At 36.4% G+C, this 23,778-nt stretch overlaps 1 protein-coding gene across 2 annotated transcripts in view; it reads left to right on the plus strand.

Moving 5' to 3' along the window:
- Positions 1 to 23,778, plus strand: part of SPATA1 (spermatogenesis associated 1) — a 120,845-nt gene that overhangs the window by 12,011 nt on the left and 85,056 nt on the right. The window contains exons 1-6 of one of the 2 annotated variants that reach the window (XM_023731507.1): positions 1,325 to 1,714; positions 10,798 to 10,976; positions 12,762 to 12,868; positions 16,865 to 16,982; positions 20,458 to 20,511; positions 20,616 to 20,847. In XM_023731507.1, coding sequence (XP_023587275.1) covers positions 10,875 to 10,976; positions 12,762 to 12,868; positions 16,865 to 16,982; positions 20,458 to 20,511; positions 20,616 to 20,847 — 613 coding nt within the window. In that variant the 5' untranslated portion in view covers positions 1,325 to 1,714; positions 10,798 to 10,874. Of the gene's footprint in view, positions 1 to 1,324; positions 1,715 to 10,797; positions 10,977 to 12,761; positions 12,869 to 16,864; positions 16,983 to 20,457; positions 20,512 to 20,615; positions 20,848 to 23,778 lie in introns of those variants that run through there. The other variant, XM_004369142.2, reaches the window with a different exon arrangement.

The raw sequence follows: 23,778 nt of genomic DNA on the forward strand, positions 1-23,778 counted from the left end.
CAGTGGCTGAGCAAAGGGGCAGGGCCTCCGAACTGGCCCTGGGTTCCTGGCTTAAGGGGCGTGGATTGTTGAATGCCAGGTGACTGATTTCAGAGTGGGGTAGGGGGTGAGTGAGGGGAAGGAAGTGTTTCTCCGCTGCGAAGCTCTGGGGTTATTTTGCCAGCGCTCAGTTAGGTTGAGAGCTTACACTTAACCTTCGCATATCTGGTGTTGCTCCTGTTTGGTTCTGGAGGTGCACGCAGATTTGCTGCTGCTTGGCTGCACCAGGTATGGTGGGTCTTAGCTTGAGATTTTGCTGCTTGCTTCAGCCCGTGTATGCTGTGCAGATTCAGCTAGCGAATCCACACTCTGTGGTTCCCTGTTTCCGCTGCTTTTGAATTGCCTCTCCTTCCACTTGCCACTTAGTCCAATTCTTCAGCTTTGTCTTTGATGATTAGGGTTCCTAGTTTGTCATATATATTTGACTCACTTGTTTTTTTGGGTCTTTGTTGTAAGAGGGATGACAGGAAGCTTCTGACTATTCTGCCATCTTGGCCCTGCCTCGCTGTGATTCTTTATGACTTCTCTTTCTACATTCTTTTTGCTTCAATATCCTCATACTAACATACTTAAGTCTTGAGTTCTTTTCCCAGTTCTGATTTCTAAGGGTGAATCTGATCATGGCAGGCAATTTTGTTTGTCTCTGAACCACCCAAGATTGGCTCTTGAACACTGATTCAGTTAGTAGTGACAAAGGTAGTTCTTAGAGTCCAAAACATGACTTCTTGGGTGTTCCTTTAGAAGGGGTACTATAGTGGGACGTTTTACCTTAAAAAAATACTAAAGCAGGTCCTGACTGACCTATCTTGAGTTTGCAAATTAAAAATTTGTTCTGAATTAAAATACCAAGTTTTTAATGCAGCCAAAAACATTAAAAATTCTAGCCTCCTAATTTGTATACCAGTTGATCAATGAATGCTTAGGTACTATAATTATTATAGCTTATTACTGCTAATTTTTATCTAATAAAAAAGTGACCATATATCTATATCTATATCTATATGTATGTATATATATCTTAGTCATGCTTTGTTTACCTTCATAACAGAGACTGTTATTAGTACAGCAGTAAGAGTCTTTGGATAGATATAGAAATGGAACTATCTAAATGTTTTCTTAAAGTATTAATCTATTTAAAATACTGTTTGAAATGGTTAAAATGATAAATCACATTTTAAGTTTTAATTTTTTGTAAGAAATTTATACAAGCATACCTTGTTTTCTTGGCTTCACTTCATTGCTCTTTGCAGATACTGCGTTTTTTTATAAATTGAAAGTTGTGGCAACCCCGGGTCAAGCAAGTTTATTGGTACCATTTTTCCTACAGAATGTGCTCACTTAATGTCTCTATGTCACATTTTGGTAATTCTCACAATATTTCACTTTTTCATTATTATTATATCAGTTATGGTGGCCTGTGATCAGTGATGTTTGATGTTACTAACTGTAATTGTTTTGGGGCGCCACATACGACACCCATATAAGATGGTGAACTTAACTGATAAATGTTGTGTGTGTCCTGACTGCTTCACTGACTAGCCATTCCCCTGTCTCTCTCCCTCTCCTCAGGCCTGCATATTCCCTCAGATATGACAATATTGAAATTAAGTCAGTTAATAGCCCTGCAATGGAGCCCTGGTGACACAGTGGTTAAGAGCACAGCTGCTAATTAAAGGTCAGCAGTTTGAATCCACCAGCCACTCTTTGGAAACCCTATGAGGCAGTTCTACTCTGTCCTCTTGGGTCGCTATGAGTTGCAATTGACTCGAAGGCAACGAGTTTTTGTTTTTTTTTGTTCTTTGTTTTTACAGTGACCTCTTAATGTTCAAGTAAAAGGAAATGTTGCACATCTCTCACTTTAAATCAAAAGTTAGATACGATTAAGCTTAGCTAGGAAGGCATGTTGAAAGCCGAGATAGGCCAAAAGCTAGACCTCTTGCACCAAACAATTAGCCAAGTTGTGAATGCAGAGGAAAAGTTCTTTAAGGAAATTAAAAGTGCTACTCCAGTGAACACACAAATGATAAGAAAGCGAAACAGCCTTATTGCTGATACAGAGAAAGTTTTAGTGGTCTGGATAGAAGATCAAACCAGCCACAACATTCCCTTAAGCCAAAGCTTAATCCAGAACATGGCCCTAACTCTCTTCAGTTCAGTGAAGGCTGAGAGAGATAAGGAAGCTGCAGAAGAAAAGTTTGAAGCTAGCAAAGGTTGGTTCATGAAGTTTAAGGAAAGAAGCTGTCTCCATAACATAAAAGTGCAAGGTGAAGCAGCAAGTGCTGATGTAGAAGCTGCAGTAAGTCATCCCGAAGATCTAGCTAAGATAATTGATGAAGGTGGCTACACTAAACAACAGATTTTCAATGTAGACGAAACAGCTTTCTATTGGAAGAAGATGCCATCTAGGACTTTCATAGCTAGAGAGAAGTCAATGCCTGGCTTCATAGCTTCAAAGGACAGGCTGACTCTCTTGTTAGGGGCTAATGCAGCTGGTGACATTAAGTTGAAGCCAATGCTCATTTACCATTCTGAAAATCCTAGGGCTCAGAAGAATTATGCTAATTCTACTCTGCCTGTGCTCTATAAATGCAACAAGAAAGCTGGATGACAGCACATCTGTTTACAACGTGGTTTTCTGGATATTTTAAGCCCACTGTTGAGACCTACTGCTCAGAAAAAAAGATTCCTTTCAAAATATTACTGCTCACTGACAATGCACCCGATTACCCAAGAGCCCTAATAGAGATACACAAGGAGATAATGTTGTTTTCATGCCTGGTAACACAATATTGTCTGATATAGTGCCGGAAGATAAGCCCCTCAGGTTGGAAGGCACTCAAAAGACAACTGGGGAAGAGCTGCCTCCGAAATGTAGAGTTGACCTTAATGAGGTGGATGGAATCAAGCTTTCCAGACCTTTATTTGCTGATGTGGCATGATTCAGAATGGGAAGAAACAGCTGCAAGCATCTATTAATAATTGAAATGTGGAATTTATGAAGTATGAACCTAGGAAAATTGTAAATCATCAAAAATGAAATCGACCACATAAAAATTGATATCCTAGGCATTAGTGAGCTGAAATGGACTGGTATGGGCCATTTTGAATTGGATGATCCTATGGTTTACTGTGCCAGGAATGACAAATTGAAGAGGAAAGCCATCGGATTCATTGTCAAAAAGTACATTTCAAGATCTGTCCCAAAGTATGACACTGTCAGTGATAGGATAATATCCATACACCTATGGAAGACAAGTTAATACAACTATTATTCAAATTAACTCACCAACCACTAAGGCCAAAGATGAAGAAATTGAAGATTTTTATGAATTTCTGCAGTCTGAAATTAATCAAACATGAAATCAAGAAGTATTGATAATTACTGGTGATTGGAATGCGAAAGTTGGAAACAAAGAAGAATTGATAGTTGGAAAATATGGCCTTGGTGGTAGAAATGATTCTGGACATTATATGATAGAATTTGACAAGACCAATGACTTCTTCATTACAAATACTTTTTTCTACAACATAAACAGCCACTGTACATGGTGGACCTCACCAGATGGAATACACAGGAATCAAATCAACTGTATAGGTGGAAAGAGACAATGGAAAACTTAGTATCATCAGTCAGAACAAGGCCAGGGGCTGACTGTAGAACAGATCATCAATTGCTCATATGCGAGTTCAAGTTGAAGCTGAAGAAAATGAGAACAAGCCCACAAGAGCCAAAGTACAACCTTGAGTACGTATATCCCACCTGAATTTAGAGACCATCTCAAGAATAGATTTGACACATTGAACACTAGTGACCTAAGACCAGAAGAGTTGTGGAATGACATCAAGGACATCATACATGAAGAAAGCAAGAGGTCACTAAAGAGACAGGAAAGAAAGAAAAGACCAAAATGGATGTCAGAAGAGACTCTGAAACTTGCTCTTGAACATCGAGTAGCTAAAGCAAATGGAAGAAATGATGAAGTAAAAGAGCTGAACAGAAGATTTCAAAGGGCAGCTCAAGAAGACAAGGTAAAGTATTATAATGACATGTGCAAAGACCTGGAGATAGAAAACCAAAAGGGAAGAAAACACTCAGCACTTCTGAAGCTGAAAGAACTGAATTAAAAATTCAAGCCTTGGGTTGCAATATTGAAGGATTCTTTGGGGAAAATATTAAACGATGCAGGAAGCATCAAAAGAAGATGGAAGGAATACACAGAGTCACTATACCAAAAAAAGATTGGTTGACATTCAACCATTTCAGGAGGTAGCATCTGATCAGGAACTGATGGTACTGAAGCAGGAGGTCCAAGCTGCACAGAAGGCATTGGTGAAAAACAAGGTTCCAGGAATTGACTGAATACCAATTGAGATGTTTCAGCAAACAGATGCAGCATTGGAAATCCTCACTCGTCTATGTCAAGAAATTTGGAAGACAGCTACCTGGCCAACCAACTGGAAGAGATCTATATTTATGCCTATTCCAAAGAAAGATGATCCAACAAAATGCAGAAATTATCAAACAATATCATTAATATCACACACAAGTAAAATTTTGCTGAAGATCATTCAAAAGTGGCCGCAGCAGTGCATCTACAGGGAACTGCCAGAAATTCAAGCTGGATTTAAAAGAGGATGTAGAACCAGGGATATCATTGCTGATATCAGATGGATGCTGGCTGAAAGCAGAGAATACCAGAAAGATGTTTACCTGTGTTTTATTGACTATGCAAAGGCATTCGACTGTGGATCATAACAAATTATGAATAACATTGGGAAGAATGAGAATGCAGAACACTTAATTGTACTCACAAGGAAACTGTACATAGATCAAGAGGCAGTTGTTCAAACAGAACGAAGGGATACTGCATGGTTTAAAGTCAGGAAAGATGTGTGTCAGGGTTGTATCCTTTCACCATACCTATTCAATCTGTATGCTGAGCAAATAGTCTGAGAAGCTGGACTACGTGAAGAAGAATGAGGCATCAGGACTGGAGGAAGACTCAAACAACCTGCGATAAGCAGATGACACAACCTTGCTTGCTGAAAGTGGAGAAGACATGAAGCGCTTACCGATGAAAATCAAAGACTGCAGCCTTCAGTATGGATTACATCTCAACATAAAAAAAACAAAAATCCTCACAACTGAACCAGTAAGCAACATCATGATAAAAGGAGAAAAGATTGAGGTTGTCAAGGATTTCATTTTACCTGGATCCACAATCAACACACATGGAAGCAGTAGTCAAGAAATGAAAAGACTGCATTGCGTTGGGCAAATCTGCTGCAAAAGACCTTTTTAAAGTGTTAAAAAGCAAAGATGTCACTTTGAAGACTAAGGTGCACCTGACCGAAGCCATCATGTTTTCAGTTGCCTCATGTGCATGCGAAAGCTGGGCAATGAATAAGGAAGACCGAAGAAGAATTGATGCCTTTGAATTATGGTATTGGCAAAGAATAATGAATATACAGTGGACTGCCAAAAGAACAAACAAATCTGTCTTGGAAGAAGTACAGCACAGCCAGAATGCTCCTTAGAAGCAAGGATGGCGAGACTATGTCTCACATACTTTGGACATGTTATCAGGAGGGATCAGTCCCTGGAAAGGACATCATGCTTGGTAAAGTAGAGGGTCAGCAAAAAAGAGGAAGACCCTCAACAAGATGGTTGACACAGTGGTTGCAACAATGGACTCAAGTATAACAACGATTGTGAAGATGGCGCAGTACCTGGCAATGTTTCGTTTTGTTGTACATAGGGTGGTTACGAATGGGAACCGACTCGAGGGCACCTAACAACAACAACACCACAACATCCATTCTGCAGCCCCTGGATCAAGAAGTGACTTTCAAGTCTTATTTTTCAAGAAATACATTTCGTAAGGCAGTAGCTGCCATAGATAGCGATTTCTCTGATGGATCTGGGCGAAGTAAATCGAAAACCTTCTGAAAAGGATTCACCATTCTAGATGCCATTAAGAACATTCCTGATTTACAGGAGGTCCAAATATAAACATTAACAGGAGTTTGGAAGAAGCTGATTCCAACCTTCATGGATGACTTTCAGTGGAGGAAGTAACTGCAGATGTGGTGAAACAGCAAGAGAACTATAATTAGAAGTAGAGCCTGAAGAGATGACTGAATTGCTGCAATCTCATGATAAAACTCTAACGGATGAGGAGTTGCTTCTTAGGGATGAGCAAAGAAAGTGGTTTCTTTGGATGGAATCTACTCCTGGTGAAGATGCTGTGAACACTGTTGAAATGACAACAAAGGATTTAGAATATTACATAAATTTAGTTGATGCAGCAGTGGCAAGATTTGAGAGGATTGACTCCAATTTTGAAAGAAGTTCTACTGTGGGTAAAATGCTGTCAAGCAGCATTGCATGCTACAGAGAAATCGTTCGTGAGAGGAATAGTCAATCGATGCAGCAAACTTCGTTGTTGCCTTATTTTAAGAAATTGCCACAGCCACTCCAACCTTCAGCAGTCACCACCCTGATTAGTCAGCAGCCATCAACATCAAGGCAAGACCCTCCACCAGCAAACAGATTATGACTTAATAAAGGCTCAGATGATGGTTAGCATTTTTAACCAATAAAGTATTTTTTATTTAAGGTATGTACATTGTTTTTATTTAAGGTATGTACATTGTTTTTTTAGACATAATGCTATTGCACACTTAATAGACTACAGTATAGTGTAAACGTAACTTTTATATGCACTGGGAAACCAAAAAATTCGTGTGACTCACTTTATTGCAATATTCGCTCTATTGCAGTGGTCTGGAATTGAAACTGCAGTATCTCATAGATATGCCTGTATAGGAAGTAATACGTCAAAGTAAGGAGGCCTGGTTGCACAGTGGTTAAGCGCTCAGCTGCCGAGAATTCGGCAGTTCAAACCCACCAGCCACAGTCTGCTTCCATAAAGATTTACAGCCTTGAAAACCCTATGGGGTAGTTCTGCTCTGTCCTACAGGTAGCTATGAATTGGAATCAACTTGGTGGCAGTGGGTTTGGTTTTTTTTTAGATTTAATATGTGAAACTAATCTGATTTAGAAGACTATATATCCCAGAAAATCTTTTAATTTTGGTACCATTAAAGCAACTAGTGGTCTCTGGTAGGATTTCATAAATCTATAATCCGTACCAGATCAGAGAAACTTTAAGTTCTGTTTGATTTAAATCACTATTCCAATATAAGCAAGGTGGAGCAGTGCTTTGAAATCAATTAAAAGTTTCTGCTCCATTGTTGGTATGATTAGTGTATTCTTAAGGATTATTCCACTTTGATGACTCCTTTTTAGAGTAACAATTCAGTTACTTTATTTTTCAATTTTTAGTAATTATTTACGTTTTTTTATTTTATCATGTGTGCATTCTTGTAAACTACCATAAATCCTCTAAGGAAAAACACGGGAAATTATACACAAATGTAGCCTGATATATTTAAAGACTGGAACTTCATCTGGAAAGATGGTTCACTTTTATTATTATTGAGGTATCCAAGCCCAGGAAGAGATGCAGATGGCAAAACAGTTTTCATCATTCTCCAGCCATTTGTATGAATTCAGTCTTTCCACTTCCAAAAGTGAATTTTTACTTTATGTAACAAAACACCCATTGCCATCGAGTCAATTCCGACTCATAGTAAGCCTATAGGACAGAGTAGAACTGCCACATAGGGCTTCCAAGGAGTGGCTGGTGAATTCCAACTGCTGGCTTTTTTTATTTTAATTTTTTTTTTATTGTACTTTAGATGAAGGTTTACAGAACAAATAGTTTCTCATTAAACAGTACACATACTGTTTTATGACAATGGTTAACACCCCACGACGTGTGAACACTCTCTCTTCTTGACCTTGGGTTCCCTATTACCAGCTTTCCTGTCCCCTCCTGACAGTCCTTGTCCCTGGGCTGTTGTGCCCCTTTAGTCTCGTTTTATTTTATGGGCTTGTCTAATCTTTGGCTGAAGGGTGAACCTTGGGAGTGACTTCATTACTGAGCTGAAAGGGTGTCCAGAGGCCATACTCCTGGGGTTTCTCCAGTCTTTGTCAGGCCAGTAAGTCTGGTCTTTTTTTGTGGTGAGTTAGAGTTTTGTTCTACGTTTTTCTCCAGCTCTGGCCAGGACCCTCTATTATGATCCCTGTCAGAGTAGTCAGTGGTGGTAGCTGGGCACCTTCTAGTTGTACTGGACTCAGTCTGGTGGAGGCCGTGGTAGTTGTGGTCCATTAGTCCTTTGGACTGATCTTTCCCTTGTATCTTTAGTTTTCTTCATTCTCCCTTGCTCCCAAAGGAGTGAGACCAGTGGAGTATCTTAGATGGCTGCTCATAGGCTTTTAAGACCCCAGACACTACTCACCAAAGTAGAATGTAGAACATTTTCTTCATAAACTATGTTATGCCAATTGGGCTAGATGTTCCCTGAGACCATGGTCCCCACAGCCCTCAGCCCAGCAATTTGGTCCCTCCGGGAGTTTGGATGTGTGTATGAAGCTTTCATGAGCTTGCCTTGTACAAGATGTGCTGGCTTCCCCAGTATTGTATACTGTCTTACCCTTCACAAAAGTTACCACTTGTCTTTTTATTGTTTTTCCATCCTCACCCTTCCCTTCCCTCCTAACCATCAAATGTTTCTTTTTGTGTGTAAACCTTTTCATGAGTTTTTACAGTAGTGGTGTCATAGAATATTTGTCCTTTTGTGATTGACTTATCTCACTCAGCATAATGCCTTCAGATTCATCCATGTTATGAGATGCTTTGCAGATTCATCGTTGCTCTTTATCGCTGCATAATATTCCATTGTGTGTATGTACCATAGTTTGTTTATCCATTCAGCTGTTGATGGGCATCTAGGTTGTTTCCATCTTTTTGCTGTTGTGAACAATGCTGCAGTGAACGTGGGTGTGTATATGTCTATTCCTGTGACAGCTCTTATTTCTTTAGGATATGTTCCTAGGAGTGGGATTGCTGGATCATATGGTATTTCTATTTCTAGCTTTCTAACGAAGCACCATATCATTTTCCAAAATGGTTATATCATTTTGCATTCCCACCAGCAGTGCATAAGAGTTCCAGTGTCCCTGCAGCCTCTCCAACATTTGTTGTTTCCTGTTTTTTTTGATTTGTGCCAGTAATGCTGGGGTGAGATGGTATCTCGTTGCAGTTTTGATTTGCATTTCTCTAATGGCTAGGGTTTTTGGGCAATTCCTCATGTGTCTGTTGTCCACTTGAATGTTTTCTTTGCTGAAGTGTCTGTTTAATTCCTTTGCCCGTTTTTTAATTGGATTATTTGTCTTTTTGTTGTAGAAGTGTTGGAATTTCTTGTAGATTTTAGAGATTAGACCTTTGGTTTGTAATAGCCAAAATTTTTTTCCCAGTCTGTAGGTTCTCGTTTTAGTCTTTTGGCAAAGTGTTTTGATGAGCCTAAGTGTTTAATTTTTAGAAGATTCCAGTTATCTAGCTTATGTGTGTTGTTGGTTATGGTTTGTATCCTGTTAATGCCATGTATTAGGGCCTCTAGCATTGATCCTATTTTTTCTTCTACGAACTTTATAGTTTTTGGCTTTATCTTTAGGTCTTTGGTCCATTTTGAATTATTTTTTTATATATAGTGTCAAGTATAGATCCTGTTTCATTTTTTTGCCAATGGACCTCGAGTTTTCTAGCACCATTTGTTAAAAAGACAGTCTTTTCCCCATTTGATGGACTTTGGGCCTTTGTCAAAAATCATTTGACCATAGGTGGATGGATTTACATCTGGGTTCTCAATCCTGTTCCATTGGTCAATGTATCTGTTGTTGTACCAGTATCATGCTGTTTTGACTACTGTAGCTGTATAGTAGGTTCTGAGGTCAGGTAGTGCAAATCCTCCTACTTTATTCTTCTTCTTCAGTAGTGCTTTACGTATCTGAGATTTCTTCCCTTTCCATATAAAGTTAATGATTAGTTTTTCCATCTCTTTAAAGAATGTTATTGGTATTTGGATCAAGATTGCATTGTATTTGTAAATTGCTTTGGGTAGAATTGTCATTTTTGCAATGCTGAGTCTACCTATCCATGAGCATGGTATGTTTTTCCATTTATGTAGGTGGATCTCTTTTGGTTTCTTGCAGTAGTGTTTTATAGTTTTCTTTGTATAGGTCTTTTACATCCCTGGTTAGATTTATTCCTAAGTATTTTATTTTTTTAAGGGCTATTATAAATGGTATTGTTTTTCTGATTTCCTTTTCATTGTTCTCTTTATTGGTGTATAGGAATCCAACTGCTTTTGTATGTTTATCTTGCTGCTGAATCTTTCTATTAGTTCCAGTACTTTTCTTGTGAAGTCTTGGGTTTTCTATGTGTAGTATCATATTGCCCTCAAATAGAGACAGTTTAACTTCTTCATTACCAATTTGGATACCCTTTATTTCTTTTTTTTTGCCTTATTGCTCTAGCTAAGACTTCCAGCACAATGTTAAATAGGAGTAGTGATAAAGGGCATCCTTGTCTTGTTCCTCGCACTGCCAGCCTTTTGGTTAGCAGCCGAACTTTTATCCACTATGCCACCAAGGCACCACTTTGTATAAAGTAATATATATTTAACCTTAATTTTTGACCAAGAGAAAATGTATTGTTTTCATTTCAATTGGCAGCCCTATTTATTAGTAATATGTCTTTTTAATTAGAATAATAAGATTGTATACTCCTAAGTTTTCATTTTTAATCTATTTTAAAATCTTTTTTTCTTTTCTCTTTTTGAATAAATCAGAGAACAGAAATGAGTGGAATGTTATCTTAAACAAGCCAGAAAATCTCTCATAGCTTTTATTATTAAATACTGCTCAAATGAAGAAAGTTAAAAAGAGAACCAAAACTCCAACTGATATTTACCCAGTTGAGACATTGGTAAATATGTCGCTTAATCCAAGTCGACCGTCTTCATCAGAGGTAAGACAACCTTTTTATACTAAAATATAAGAAAAACCTGCTTATTATTGTTTTTTTAAAAGTTTTTATAAAGCAGTAATATGAATTATATCCCCATGATTTCAATTTCTTGTATCCCATTGTTTGATCACACTTCCTGTGTCTCCAGCTCACTTCCTCTAGTATCCCAATTATACTGGAAACTTCAGTGCATTGATCCTATTACCTATTTTTACTACTCCTCACTTTGTGACATACTTTGTACCTGCCTTAAATTCCCTAGGTCAATCTTAATTACTTCCTTGCACATACTTTTGACTCTTTGCACCCTCTCACTTCATTGTACTCCTTGGAAAACTACAGCTCTGGTAAATCCAACTCTCCACCTACTTTTCACCTACACCTGAGCAGTTAAATATGGCTGAGAAAAATATACCAGCATAAGGTCTAGTCTCAATTTAAATTCATAACCATGAATTTCAAATGGAACCTGGTGTGCAATTGTGATGAGGATAATAAATCAATCTTCACACACCAACTGTGTCAAGGGAAAGCCTCAGAATCCCACTCTTCTGTTCCCAACTGTGAGGATATAATAAATCTCCACTTTCCACTTCCCTGTTCAGTTCTGATACCAGCCACCCACGTGGCATCTCTCTTCCTGACCTTAGCCACTGGAGCTAGGTCAGATCTCTCAAAAATAAAAGGATGCTGTCCTGGACATCTCTACTTGGATGACCAATAGACATCTCAAACCTAACATGTCTAACACTGAAATATGGATCTTTCCTCCCTCCCCAAAACCTGTACTACCCATGGCCTTTACTATCTCAATTGATGACAGCTCTTGTCTTTCAATTTCTGAGGACAAAAGCCTTAGAGTCATCCTTGTCTCTTCTCTCTCAACTTCCAATCTACTGATTCTAGCTTCAAAATATATACAAAATCTGACCACTTATTGTCACTTCTACTACCAGCACATTGATCTGATCCACCATCATTTCACACTTTATTTATACCAATAGCTTCATAACAGGTTCACCTTTTTTGCTCCCTACAGTTTGTTCTGGCTATTGTTCCTTTAACCCAAGTGATTAAATTTAGCATGATTTTTACATATTACATATGTCCTGATGTGATGCAAATATCAAACTTCATTAGATTAAAATATGAGGCTGTATTTGCTTTAATTTTCCTGTTTTGTAATAATCTATTCTTCTAAATAGAAGGATTCTAACCAAGGTCATAACAAAACATTAGTACAAGAGAAGTACAATATATGTAAGCACAGACAAGTTTACAGAAATACTCTGTGTAAGAACAACCATTTCTTTCTCCATCACTGTTCAGGAGTAGGTTCTTCCTGGAATTCTTGGAAACAAAAATGTTAGAGTTAGCAATTATCATAACTATGGTAGGTAGACAGTATATATAGCATAAAGATTCATAAGATCACCCTATATAACTGAGTAGGTGGGAGAGGGGAAAGAAAACTGTTGATGGCACTTTAGTATTCTTAATGCAGGCCACAGAAAGAACACCGTAGGTCAAAGATGTTGTTGTGGGCTAATCTGGGAGCCACATCTGTGACATCATTTTCAAAGGGTTATCTGCTCCAATTGCCAAGTAGGCAACTTACAAACAAATTTTTGGTTCTTCATTTTGTTTCTGTATTTGTTCAGAGGGATACATATATTCCATGTTTAGTTCAATTATGCTTATTAAACTAAAATTGTAGAGGATCACAACTGATTTTTTTTTTCACTTTAAAAATGTTTTAACTGACATTCTTCTCAATTTATTCAGGTGGTGGAACTTCATGTTTTTTATGTCCCTGAAGGATCGTGGAACTATAAGTTAAATACCATTTCAAAAGAAGTTGTTAACAAATTCATTTCAGCTGGATTTATAAGGCAAGTGTTTTGTGGTCATTTAAAAATGTGCCTGAAAAATCTTTTTTTCTGCAGAGACAAATGCTTTCTGAAAATTTTAAAATTGTAAGTGAGAAATATACTGTGCATGTGATGGATCCACTTCCTAACTTAATGAATACTGTCAATACCCTGGTTGCCAAGTGGTTAGAGCTACCACTGCTAACTGAAAGGTCGGTAGTTCGAATCCAGCAGACGCTCCTTGGAAACCCTGTGGGCAGTTCTACTCTGTCCTATAGGGTCACTATGAGTTGGAATCGACTTGATGGCAGTGGGTTGTTTGGTTTGGTTTTATATAATAGTTAAATAAAACAATGCTATAGAAAGATAGGAAACCCTGGTGGCGTAGTGGTTAAGACTTTGGCTGCTAACCAAAAGGTCGACAGTTCGAATCCACCAGGCATTTCTTGGAAACCCAATGAGGCAGTTCTACTCTGTCCTATAGGTTCTACTCTGTCCTGTAGGGTCACTATGAGTCAGAATTGACTCGTTGGCAATGGGTTTGTTTTTTGTTTTTTTCTGTATAGAAATATGAGGAGGCCTGGTGGTGCAGTAGTTAAGCACTCGACTGCCAACCAAATGGTTGACAGTTCAAACCCACCAGCTGCTCTGAGGGAGAAAGATGTGGTAGTCTGCCTCCATAAATATTTACAGCCTTGGAAACCCTATGGAGAAGTTCTGCCCTGTCCTATAGGGTTGCTATGAGTTACAATCAACTCAATGGCAACGGGTTTGGTTTTTTGGTTATAGAAACAGATGTCACTTAGCCATAATTCTGCTACCCAGAAAATAGTGTATAACTGTGTATTACTATGGAAGTAATTAAGAGAGAAATTATCTGAAATTAGAAACCTATTGAAGAGGAGAAAATAGTGGTTAAGGCAGTGTGTTACCAATAGCTTTTTCACTGTTCAAAAATATAAACAAAGAAAATATGTATTTAAGTATATGTACATTTATATGTATGTATATGTATATTTTCATATTCACACCCAAGAACACACATGACACTGTATGATCTGACCACCTGTTGTTACCTTTCTTAAATGTTTCTCCTCCTAATCTTCTCTATCACTTGCTTCAACCACACTAGCTTTCTTTCTGTTCTGGAACCCATCAGACATGATTCTACCTCAAGGCCCCTGTATTTGCTGTTCCTTTTAGCTAAAATGCTCTTTCTGCCTTTCCCATATGCTCTCTCACCTCCTTCAGACCTTATTCAAATACTTTTTTTTTGTTTGTTTAGGCTTTCTCTAACAGCCCTTTTCTCCTTTCTCTGCTATATTTTTCTTTATAGTACTTAGCACTATCTTATCAATTGTATTTTTTTAATTTTTCTCTCCCACCATTAGATTGTAAGGCCCATGAGGGCAGAGGTTTTAATCTATTTTGTTCATTGACATATTCTTATCACTTGGAACAGTCCTAGTACATAGTAGGTGCTCAATAAATATTTTTGATTGAATAAATAAATTATATAATATTTTCCATGTTGCTGTTGTGAGTTGCCATTGAGTCATCTCCAACTCATGGCAATCTTATGCATAACAGAACAAAATGTTGCCCAGTTCTGCGCCATCTACATGATAGTTGATATGTCTGGGTCCATTGTTGTGGCTGTGGTGTCAGTCCATCCAATGAGGGTTTTCCTCGTTTTTGCTGACCCTCTACCAAACATGATGTCCTTTTCTAGCAACTGGTCTTTCCTGATGTCTTGTCCGAAGTAAGTGAGTCTTAAGTCTCTCCATCTTCTTTTTTAGGAGCATTCTGGTTGTATTTTTTCTAGGACTTGATTTGTTTATTCTTTTGGCTGTCTATGCTATATTCAATATTCTCCGCTAACTCCACAATTTGAACGCATCAGTTCTTCTGCCTTCCTTTTTCATTGTCCAGCTTTCACATGCATAGGAGGCAATTGAAAATACCGTGGTTTGGGTCAGGTGCACCTTCGTTATCAAAGTACCAGCTTTGCTTTTTAAAACTTTAAAGAGATCTTTTGCAGCAGACTTGCCCAATGCAATATGTTGTTTGATTTCTCAACTGCTGCTTCCATGAACATTGCTTGTTGATCCAAGTAGAATGAAATCATTGACAACTTCATTTTTTCCTCAGTTCATCATGATGTTTATCAGTTCAGTTGTAAAGATTTTCATTTTGTTCATGTTCAGGTGTAATCCATACTGAAGGCTGTAGTCTTGGACCTTCATCAGCAAGTGCTTCAAGTCATCTCCGTTTTTGGCAAGGCAGGTTGTGTCATCTGCATATTGTTGATTGTTAATTAGTCTTCCTCCAATCCTGACGCCATGTTCTTCTTCATATAGTCCAACTTCTTGTATTATTTGCTCAGCATATAGATTCAACAAATAAGGTAAAAAGATATAAACCTGCTGCACTTCTTCTCCAATTTGGAACCAGGCAGTAATATCTGTTCAAATGACTGCCTCTTGATCTATGTACAGGTCCCATATGAGCACAATTAAGTGTTCTGGAATTCCCGTTTGCAATATTATCCATAATTTGCTGTGATCCACACTGCTGAATGCCTTCGCATAGTTGGTAAAACCAAGGTAAATATCTTTTGAATCTTCTCTGCTTTTGGCCAAGATCCATCTGACATGATCAGTGATATCCCTCATTCCACATCCTCTTCTGAATCCAGCTTGAACTTCTGACAGTTCCCTGTAGATGTACAGCTACCATCATTTTTTATATTCAGCAAAGTTTTACTAGCATGTGATATTAATGATATTTTCAATAATTTCTACATTACATTTGATCGCCCTTTTTTGGAATGTGCACAGATATGGATCTCTTCCAATCAGTTAACCAGTTAGCTGCCTTCCATGTTTCTTGGCATAGACAAGTAGGCACTTCCAGCATTGCATCTGTTTGTTGAAAGATTCAATTGGTATTCTGTCAACTCCTCGAGCTTTGTTTTTTGCCTGTGCTTCAGTGCAGCTCAGACATCTTCCTTTAGTACCAGCATTTCTTGATCATATGTTACCTCCTGAAATGTTTGAACATCAGCCGATTCTTTTTGATACAGTACAGTGACTCTGTGTATTCTTTCCATCTTCTTTTAATGCTCCCTGAGTTATTCAGTTTTTTCCTCTTAGAATCCTTCAGTAATGCGACACGAGGCTTCAGTTTTCTCAGTTCTTTCAGCTTGAGAAATACTGGTCATGTTCTCTTTTGGTTTTCTAACTGCAGGTCTTTGCATATTTCATCATAATACTTTTACCTTGTTTTCTCAAGCTGCTCTTTGAAATCTTCTGTTTAACTCTTTTACTTCATCATTTCTCCCATTCACTTTAACTACACTGCCTTCAAAAAGCAAGTTTCAGAGTCTCTTCTGACATCCATTTTGGTTGTTTTCTTTTTTATTCTTTTTAATGACCTTTCAGTTTCTTCAGGTATGATGTCCTTGATGTCTTCCCACAACTTTTAAGCAAGAATCCAAAAGAACAGCATAAGGGCTGACTTTAAATTTTAGACACTAAGGAATGAAGTATTCCTAGTGAGCAAAGATGGGGAGTCCACAACATTTTATCGTCAAAGATATTTTTAAACACTAGCTAATCCTACCAAACTTCCAAAATAAATATCTGTGTCCAAATCATTCTTTAATATATGTATAAAAGCATATAAATTCCATAGCAATTTTTTGTTTTACCAGTAAAATTTGGAGGTGTGTATGAGAAAAGTAGACAAAGCATTTTCTTCCCAGTATGAAAATAAACTTTTAGAAACAGTATTCATTTGTATAATTTCAAAAGGCACACTTCTGTTCATTCATTTTAAAAAATATTTATTGAAGTCTGGCAAAGTGCCAGGCACTGTAGAAACATAATATATTAAGCTATATCTGGTACATTAAATAAGTATTTATGTTAGAGATAGCTGACTAAAGTTAGTGGATTATTAGTGTAGTCACAATCTATTTAGTTTTATATTATAAAGTAATGTATGATATTTCAGAGTATCTCCTCAACTTACTTTACAAGCCCTGAGGGAGAGTCTTGGTGAGTTCCTTGGTGAAGATGCTGTTGCAGAAAAATTTTTATTTCTGAAATGTATAGGAAATAATCTAGCTGTGGTAAGTTTTCTTATTTTTTATTTCCTTCTACTTAAAGAAAAGCATACTTTAACAAATTATGCTTCTTAAATGCCTATATAAGATACATAATCTCAGTCAAAACTGATGAAATGGAAATATCACTAAGCACATAGATCATCAAAAAAAGATGGTTTGATTGGAATATTATCAGGTACTAAACTGATAGGGGGCTTATTTTACCTGTGAATTTCTTTAGGAAGAAAAGGAAGACAAATTTAAAATGTGATTGTATAAATAATATATATATATATTATATATATATTCTTAAGGATTTTTAAATAAGTACTTGTGTTCTAGAGAAGATGGATTCTCATTTCTTGGACTACAACTAACCAAGTTTGTTGTGAAAACGATAGTGCTCCAACATATTTTTTGGTATCAGCTATAATCTATTGATCACTACCATTTGTAGTTTCTGTGAGTTAGTGGACAATGTTCTGTTGTTATCCATAAGGTTTTCATTAGATGATTTTCAGAAATACATTGCTAGGCCTTTTTTTCTGGTCTTAGTCTAAAAGCTCCGCTGAAACCTATCCAACATGAGTGATCTTGCTGCTATTTGAAGTACCAGTGATAACAGCTTTCAGCATCATAGCAACACACAAGCCACAAGAGGCCTACAAATTGGCATCATAATAAATGAAGACGACATTTAAGTTGTCAATAATTTCATTCTACTTGGATCAACAATCAATATCCATGGAAGCAACAGTCAAGAAATCAAATGACATATTGTAAAAGTTGGGCAAATTTGCTGTAAAAGACTTCTTTAAAGTTTTTAAAATGGCAGAGATGGCACTTCAGTGACTAAGGGGCACGTGACCCAATCCATGGTGTTTTCAGTTCATATGCATGTGAAAGCTGGTCAGTGAAAAAGGAAGACAGAATAACTGATACATTCAAATAGTGATGTTGGCAAAGAATATTGAATATAACATGAGCTCCCAAAAAATAAACAAATCAATCTTATAAGAAATATAACCAGAATATTTCTCTGGAATAAAAATGGCAAGACTTTGACTCACTTACTTTGGACACATCATCACGAAAGGCCAATCACTAGAAAACGATACCATGTTTGGCAAAGTAGGGGGTCATCGAAAATCAGGGAAACCTTCAATGAGATAGACTGACACAATAGCCATAACAATGGACTCAAACATACCAATGACCCTGAAGATAGTGCAGGACTGGGCAACATTTTGTTCTGTTGTATGTTAGGTTGCCATATTTGGGAGCCTACACAACAACAACGAATAACAACAATATGATTTAGTGGCAAGTTTTCTAATAGAAAGTATTCCTAGCTAGAATTCCGAATCCAATAAGCCATCACATCTCAAAGTTCTTTGTTTCTCATGTCTGTAAGGTTTATTTTTTTTTTAATTAAGATTTTCCACATTTAAACTCTTTAAAATGCATATATTCCTATTATACTCTAATTAACATATTATATCATTATTATGTATTTATTTATGTGACGATTTCTTTAATATATAACTCTACCACTAGATTGTAGCTCCTTGTGGCCACGTACTGTATTTTATTCACCATAGTATTTATAAACAGTGCCTAACAAGATGCTTTGCACCTACAGCATTCAAATGTTAATTGTACAAATTAAATTATGAGTGATAATGGAAAATATAAGTAGTTTCCCCTAAAGTATTACTCTACAGGAATTTGCTATGTTGGATTCTTGGAAAAATTTGAAGAGTGTTTATCATTAGGGATTCTATTTAGTATGCTGAAATATTAATTTATTAATCATTAAGTTAGTTTTCCTCAAATGGAGAGGAAAAGGAACAACTCTCCTAACTTTTTGTTCTTTTTTGTGATATGCAGATTTAAAAAATATCAATCACAGTATCCTAGGTTGGAAGAGACCTTAAAGGTCAACTTCTAAACCTTGTAATATTTTATTATTTTCAACAAATATTAATTGATATTTTTCTATATGTAAAACTAGAAAAAAATTGGACATGGATACTGCCCTAAAAAAATGTTCAGTGTAGTAGTGAAGAAAAAATATATAAATTAATAATTTAAATAGTATGTTTTGGAAATTCAGAGGAAAAAGATTACTTTCATTAAAAGAGGAGAGGGATGGAGAATTCTGAGGAAGAAGCAATATTTAGTTTGCATCTTGAAAGATGAATATTTGGTCTTGCAAAGATGAAAGATGGGAACAGCTTTCTGTGCAGAAAAAATAGAATGAGCACATAAGTAGGAAGTCAAACAACTGAGAAAGAGTAAGTGGTTCATTTTTTACTAGAGCATGGACTATGTGAAAAGGAATAGTGGGAAACAAATTGGAAAATAGTTTGTTGACTCTTGAAAGCCAGATTGATGAGTTTGGATATTTTTCTGAGACCTCGGACTTTTTGAGCAAGAGAGTGACATGATAGCCTTCAGTATAAATTGGGCCTTGTCAAGAGGGATGGACTGATGTAGGAAGAGAATCGAGACAGATATTTCAGTTAGGACACTTTTGAGGAGGTTCATTCAGGTAAGAGACAAGGAGGACCTAAGGAATAGGCTGCCTCTCAGATTACATCTACTACCATTTTCCGCTAGGCTCTAAACTTCAGCCATAAATATCTTCCTTTGATTCTCAAATACGACAAGCTCATTTCTGACTGATGGTCTTTGCGCTTGCCCGGACCTCATTTCCACCTGATTTTCAGATGGCTCACTTCTTTTTGTAATTCAGTTTTCAAGTATTATCTTCAAAAAAGCTTTCCCTGATCACCTAATTTTTAGATATTCTTTCTCCCCTTCATTTTCTGTTATACCACTTTTTTTTATTTTTCCAAAGTATTTATCATAACCCTAAATCATCATGTTTACTTACTTATTTAACATCTATTTTCCCAAATGGAATGTAAGCTCCATGAGAGTAGGGACTTTGTCTTGTTTATTACTATATCCCCATCACGTGGAACGCTGCCTAACACATAGTGTGCATAAATAAATAAATAAATGCTTAGGTAACTCTGTGGATTGAATTTATAGGCAATAAAGTTTACAAGGTTGGCCTCTGGAGCCAGATTACCTGGTTCTGAGTCCCCACTTGGACCTAGTTATAAAATCTTCAACAAGTTACTTAACTCCTCTGTGCCTCAATTTCTTTGCCTGGTAAATTACAGATAATAATACTGCCTATCACATGGAGTTGTGAGAATTAAAGCATTTAGCACAGTGCCTGGTACATAGTAAATCCATGCAAATGATAACTATAATTATTATTATTAAATGACAAAGAATTTCTATTATATTTGATATTGTGAGTAGAAATAAGATTATATTCTACATTTTCTAGAATGTAATCTTAGTTACTATCTTTTAAATTTGATTTATATGTAGCCCAGGTATATGTGTTCTGCAAAACAAGTGAAGGTAAAAATATTAAAAAATGTTACAAAAGCTTTTATTTTTTATCATTTATTTTTAGGTGAAGGCAAAGCAAGAATCAGAACTGAAACTCAAATCATTTGCTCCTCCATATGTATGTAATGTAATGTGACATTTTAAACTTATACTAATTATTTTTAACTTAGTCTCTTTTTTTAAGTTACAAAACTAAGTTTTTAAATTTTCTCTCTGTTTTAGGCTCTTCAACCGGAATTGTATTTGCTTCCAATAATGGACCACTTAGGAAATATTTATTCAGCCTCATCAACAGTTGCATTAGATGGGCAGCAGACTAATAATGGTGTTACTCAGGCAGATGGAACAGTCCACAGACCAGTCAGTGTGACTCTGTCAAAGGAAAAACCTGGAACAGATCCCAGTTTATTAGAAAACACTTTGAAAGAGCTTCTTAACAAGAATCAGGAAGAAGGTGATTTCAACTGGATTGGGAAAGAAAGAGGTTATTATAGTTCATTTTAGCAGTAAGATCCCTTAACAAATTCTGGGAAAACCTAGCCTTGCTAACATAGGCAGTATAAAAGGAAAAGCTACAATCTAATTTGGAAATTGTTGTCATTGTTTTCACCTGATGGGAGAGAAAACACAAATTTAAGTACTAAGTTAAAATTTAAAAAAAAGAATAAAAATAGTTGCAGCCTTTAAACTCTACCACCTTTATTTATTTTATAATAAAATCGATTCAGATACTTAAGGGAAAAAAAAAGAAGACGACTAAAGGGGAAGAGAAAGGAAGTGATTTACTGCATAAAATCCTGGTATTGTTCAGAGGCGAAAAGGATTTTATCTAGGAAAACAGTGCCAAACCAAGGCATAAATAACTGTAATGTAACCTCACTAGGGGACATGTTTTTCAAAGAATTTTTTAAAATTTTTATCTGATCACACCCATCGCCTTACTGATAGATTCTTGAAAAAATGGTAGGTAATTTTAAAATGCTTAAATTAAAAATAAACATAAATATTTAAATAAAGCTGGTATCACATTCTATTAAGGGATTTAAAAAAAATCAGTTGAACTTTTTAACCATATCACATACTGAAATAAATTCTTTGTGAGAGAAAAATGGATATACTAAACATTTATAAATGAAATAAACCCCTCCCAAACTGATGATAACACCCATTATAGCCACAGAATACACTAGTTCATAACCCATTACATTTTTTTCAATTTGAAATTATAGCAATTCTTGTATTCTAAATTTATGCTATACCCAGTGATGTTCCAAACTTAATACTTTCATTAATTTTAGGCATATTTAATACTTCCTGTTCTGATGTGCTTTCAGTAAGGTGAGACGTGGATGAGATTTATGTGTTTCATTTCTTAACACCCATCGGTGAGACTCTTTGCCTCCTTCTTTATCTGGAGATCTGGAGGTGTCTGTGTAGTGGTAAATATTGCTTCCCAGTCAGGATATCACTTAAGGGCTAAAGAAAAAACAAAACAAACAAAACAAAAAATCCTGGGAAACACAACAATTCACAGAGTGGGATTCCAGTATTCCTGAGCAGTCCAGGGTCAAGTGTTTAATGGAGTGGGCAATGGTCCTGTATAAAACTGTGAGTAGCAATGTTATACTTCACACCCTGGGCTACTAACAAAATTCCTGAATGTTACTACCTGCACAAAACCAAAAAAAAAAAAAAAAAAACAACTTGAGAGGGAGTTTTTAATTCTATGAATTTAATGCAAGTATAGTTTTTAAACACTATTAATTTCTTGGTGCTTTACTCAAAAAGAGCCCTGGTGGCACAGTGGTTAAGAGCTTGGCTGCTAACCAAGAGGTTAGCAGTTCAAATCCACCAGCCACTCCTTGGAAACCCTATGGGGCGGTTGCACTCCATCCTACAGGGTCGCTATGAGGGGAAATATACTCGATGGCAATGGGTTTGGTTTTTTGGTTACTCAAAAAAAAAAAAAAAAAAAGCTGTTCTTTAAATGAAAGGCCAGTGTATGCTCATTTTAAAACGTTCTAGAAAAATCAGTAAGTGTAAAGAAGAAAAAAAAGCATTAACTATAATCTCATCACCCAAAAATAGATTGTTAGTTTTTTGGTGTATATTCTTTCAGTTTCTTTTTCAGATCTTGTAGCTGACATTTTTTTTTTCCAAAAATGAGGACACATATGAAGTCTTCTAAGGCCTCTTCTTTTATTTTAGAATATATCATAGATATTTCATATCAATGAATATATATCCAGATAATTATAGAATTCCCTGGTGTCTTAATTTATTTACGCAAACCTGTATTAATGTTATGGCTACTATGAGTAGTGCTGTGGTGCACATTTTTAAAAAATACAGATTCCTGTGTTTATCCTATTATTATTATTTTTTAGAAGTTTAATTGCTGCCTCCCAGGTAATGCAATTTTTTGTTGTTCTTCTTAGAAGACTGTTGTGCCTCTCTCTGGTCACATCCTCTTCTTTTCCCAATAACTACTAGTTTGATGTTTTAGATAATTGTTTTCTTGCTATTCTTTATAGTTTTATAACCCATTTTTATCCCTGAAAAACTTCAATTTCTTCATATTTGGCATTAGTGTTTCTGTGTAAATTTGAATAATAATTGTATTAACTGGTCTTCCCTGTAGGTGTATGGATATTATCCTATCACTGACAGCATTGTACTTCAGAATAGATCTTGAAATGTTCTTTTTGATGATGAATGCAATGCCATTCCTCTTCAATTTGTCATTCCCAGCATAGTAGGCATATAATTGTCCGATTCAAAATGGCCAATACCAGTCCATTTCAGCTCACTAATGCCTAGGATATTGATCTTTATGCAGTCTATTTAATTTCTAATGACTTCCAATTTTCTTAGATTCATACTTCATGCATTTCATGTTCTGATTATTAATGGATGTTTTCAGCTCTAGAGTAGTGGTCAGCAAACTCTCATTATTACTTTTTAATAGCTGAAGAAATATTACATTTTTTAAATTGTACTTTAGATGAAGAACAAACTAGCTTCCCATTAAACAGTTAGTACACATATTGTTTTGTGACGTTGGTTGCCAATCGCATAACATGTCAACACTCCCCTTCTCCACCTTGGGTTCCCTATTACCAGCTTTCCTTTTCCCTCCGGCCTTCTCATCCTTGCCCCAGGGCTGGTGTACTTATTTAATCTCCTTTTGTTTTATGGGCCTGTCTAATCTTTGGCTGAAGGGTGAACCTCAGGAGTAACTTCATTACTGAGCTAAAAGGGTGTCCAAGGGCCATACTCTTGGGGTTTTTCCAGTCTCTGCCAGGCCAGTAAGTCTGGTCGTTTTTCTTTTCTTTTTTTTTATTTTATTTTATTGTACTTCAGGTGAAGGCTTACAGAACAAATA

This window comes from Trichechus manatus, unplaced genomic scaffold (assembly GCF_000243295.1).
Source record: "Trichechus manatus latirostris isolate Lorelei unplaced genomic scaffold, TriManLat1.0 scaffold00003, whole genome shotgun sequence".
NCBI classification, from domain to species: domain Eukaryota; kingdom Metazoa; phylum Chordata; class Mammalia; order Sirenia; family Trichechidae; genus Trichechus; species Trichechus manatus.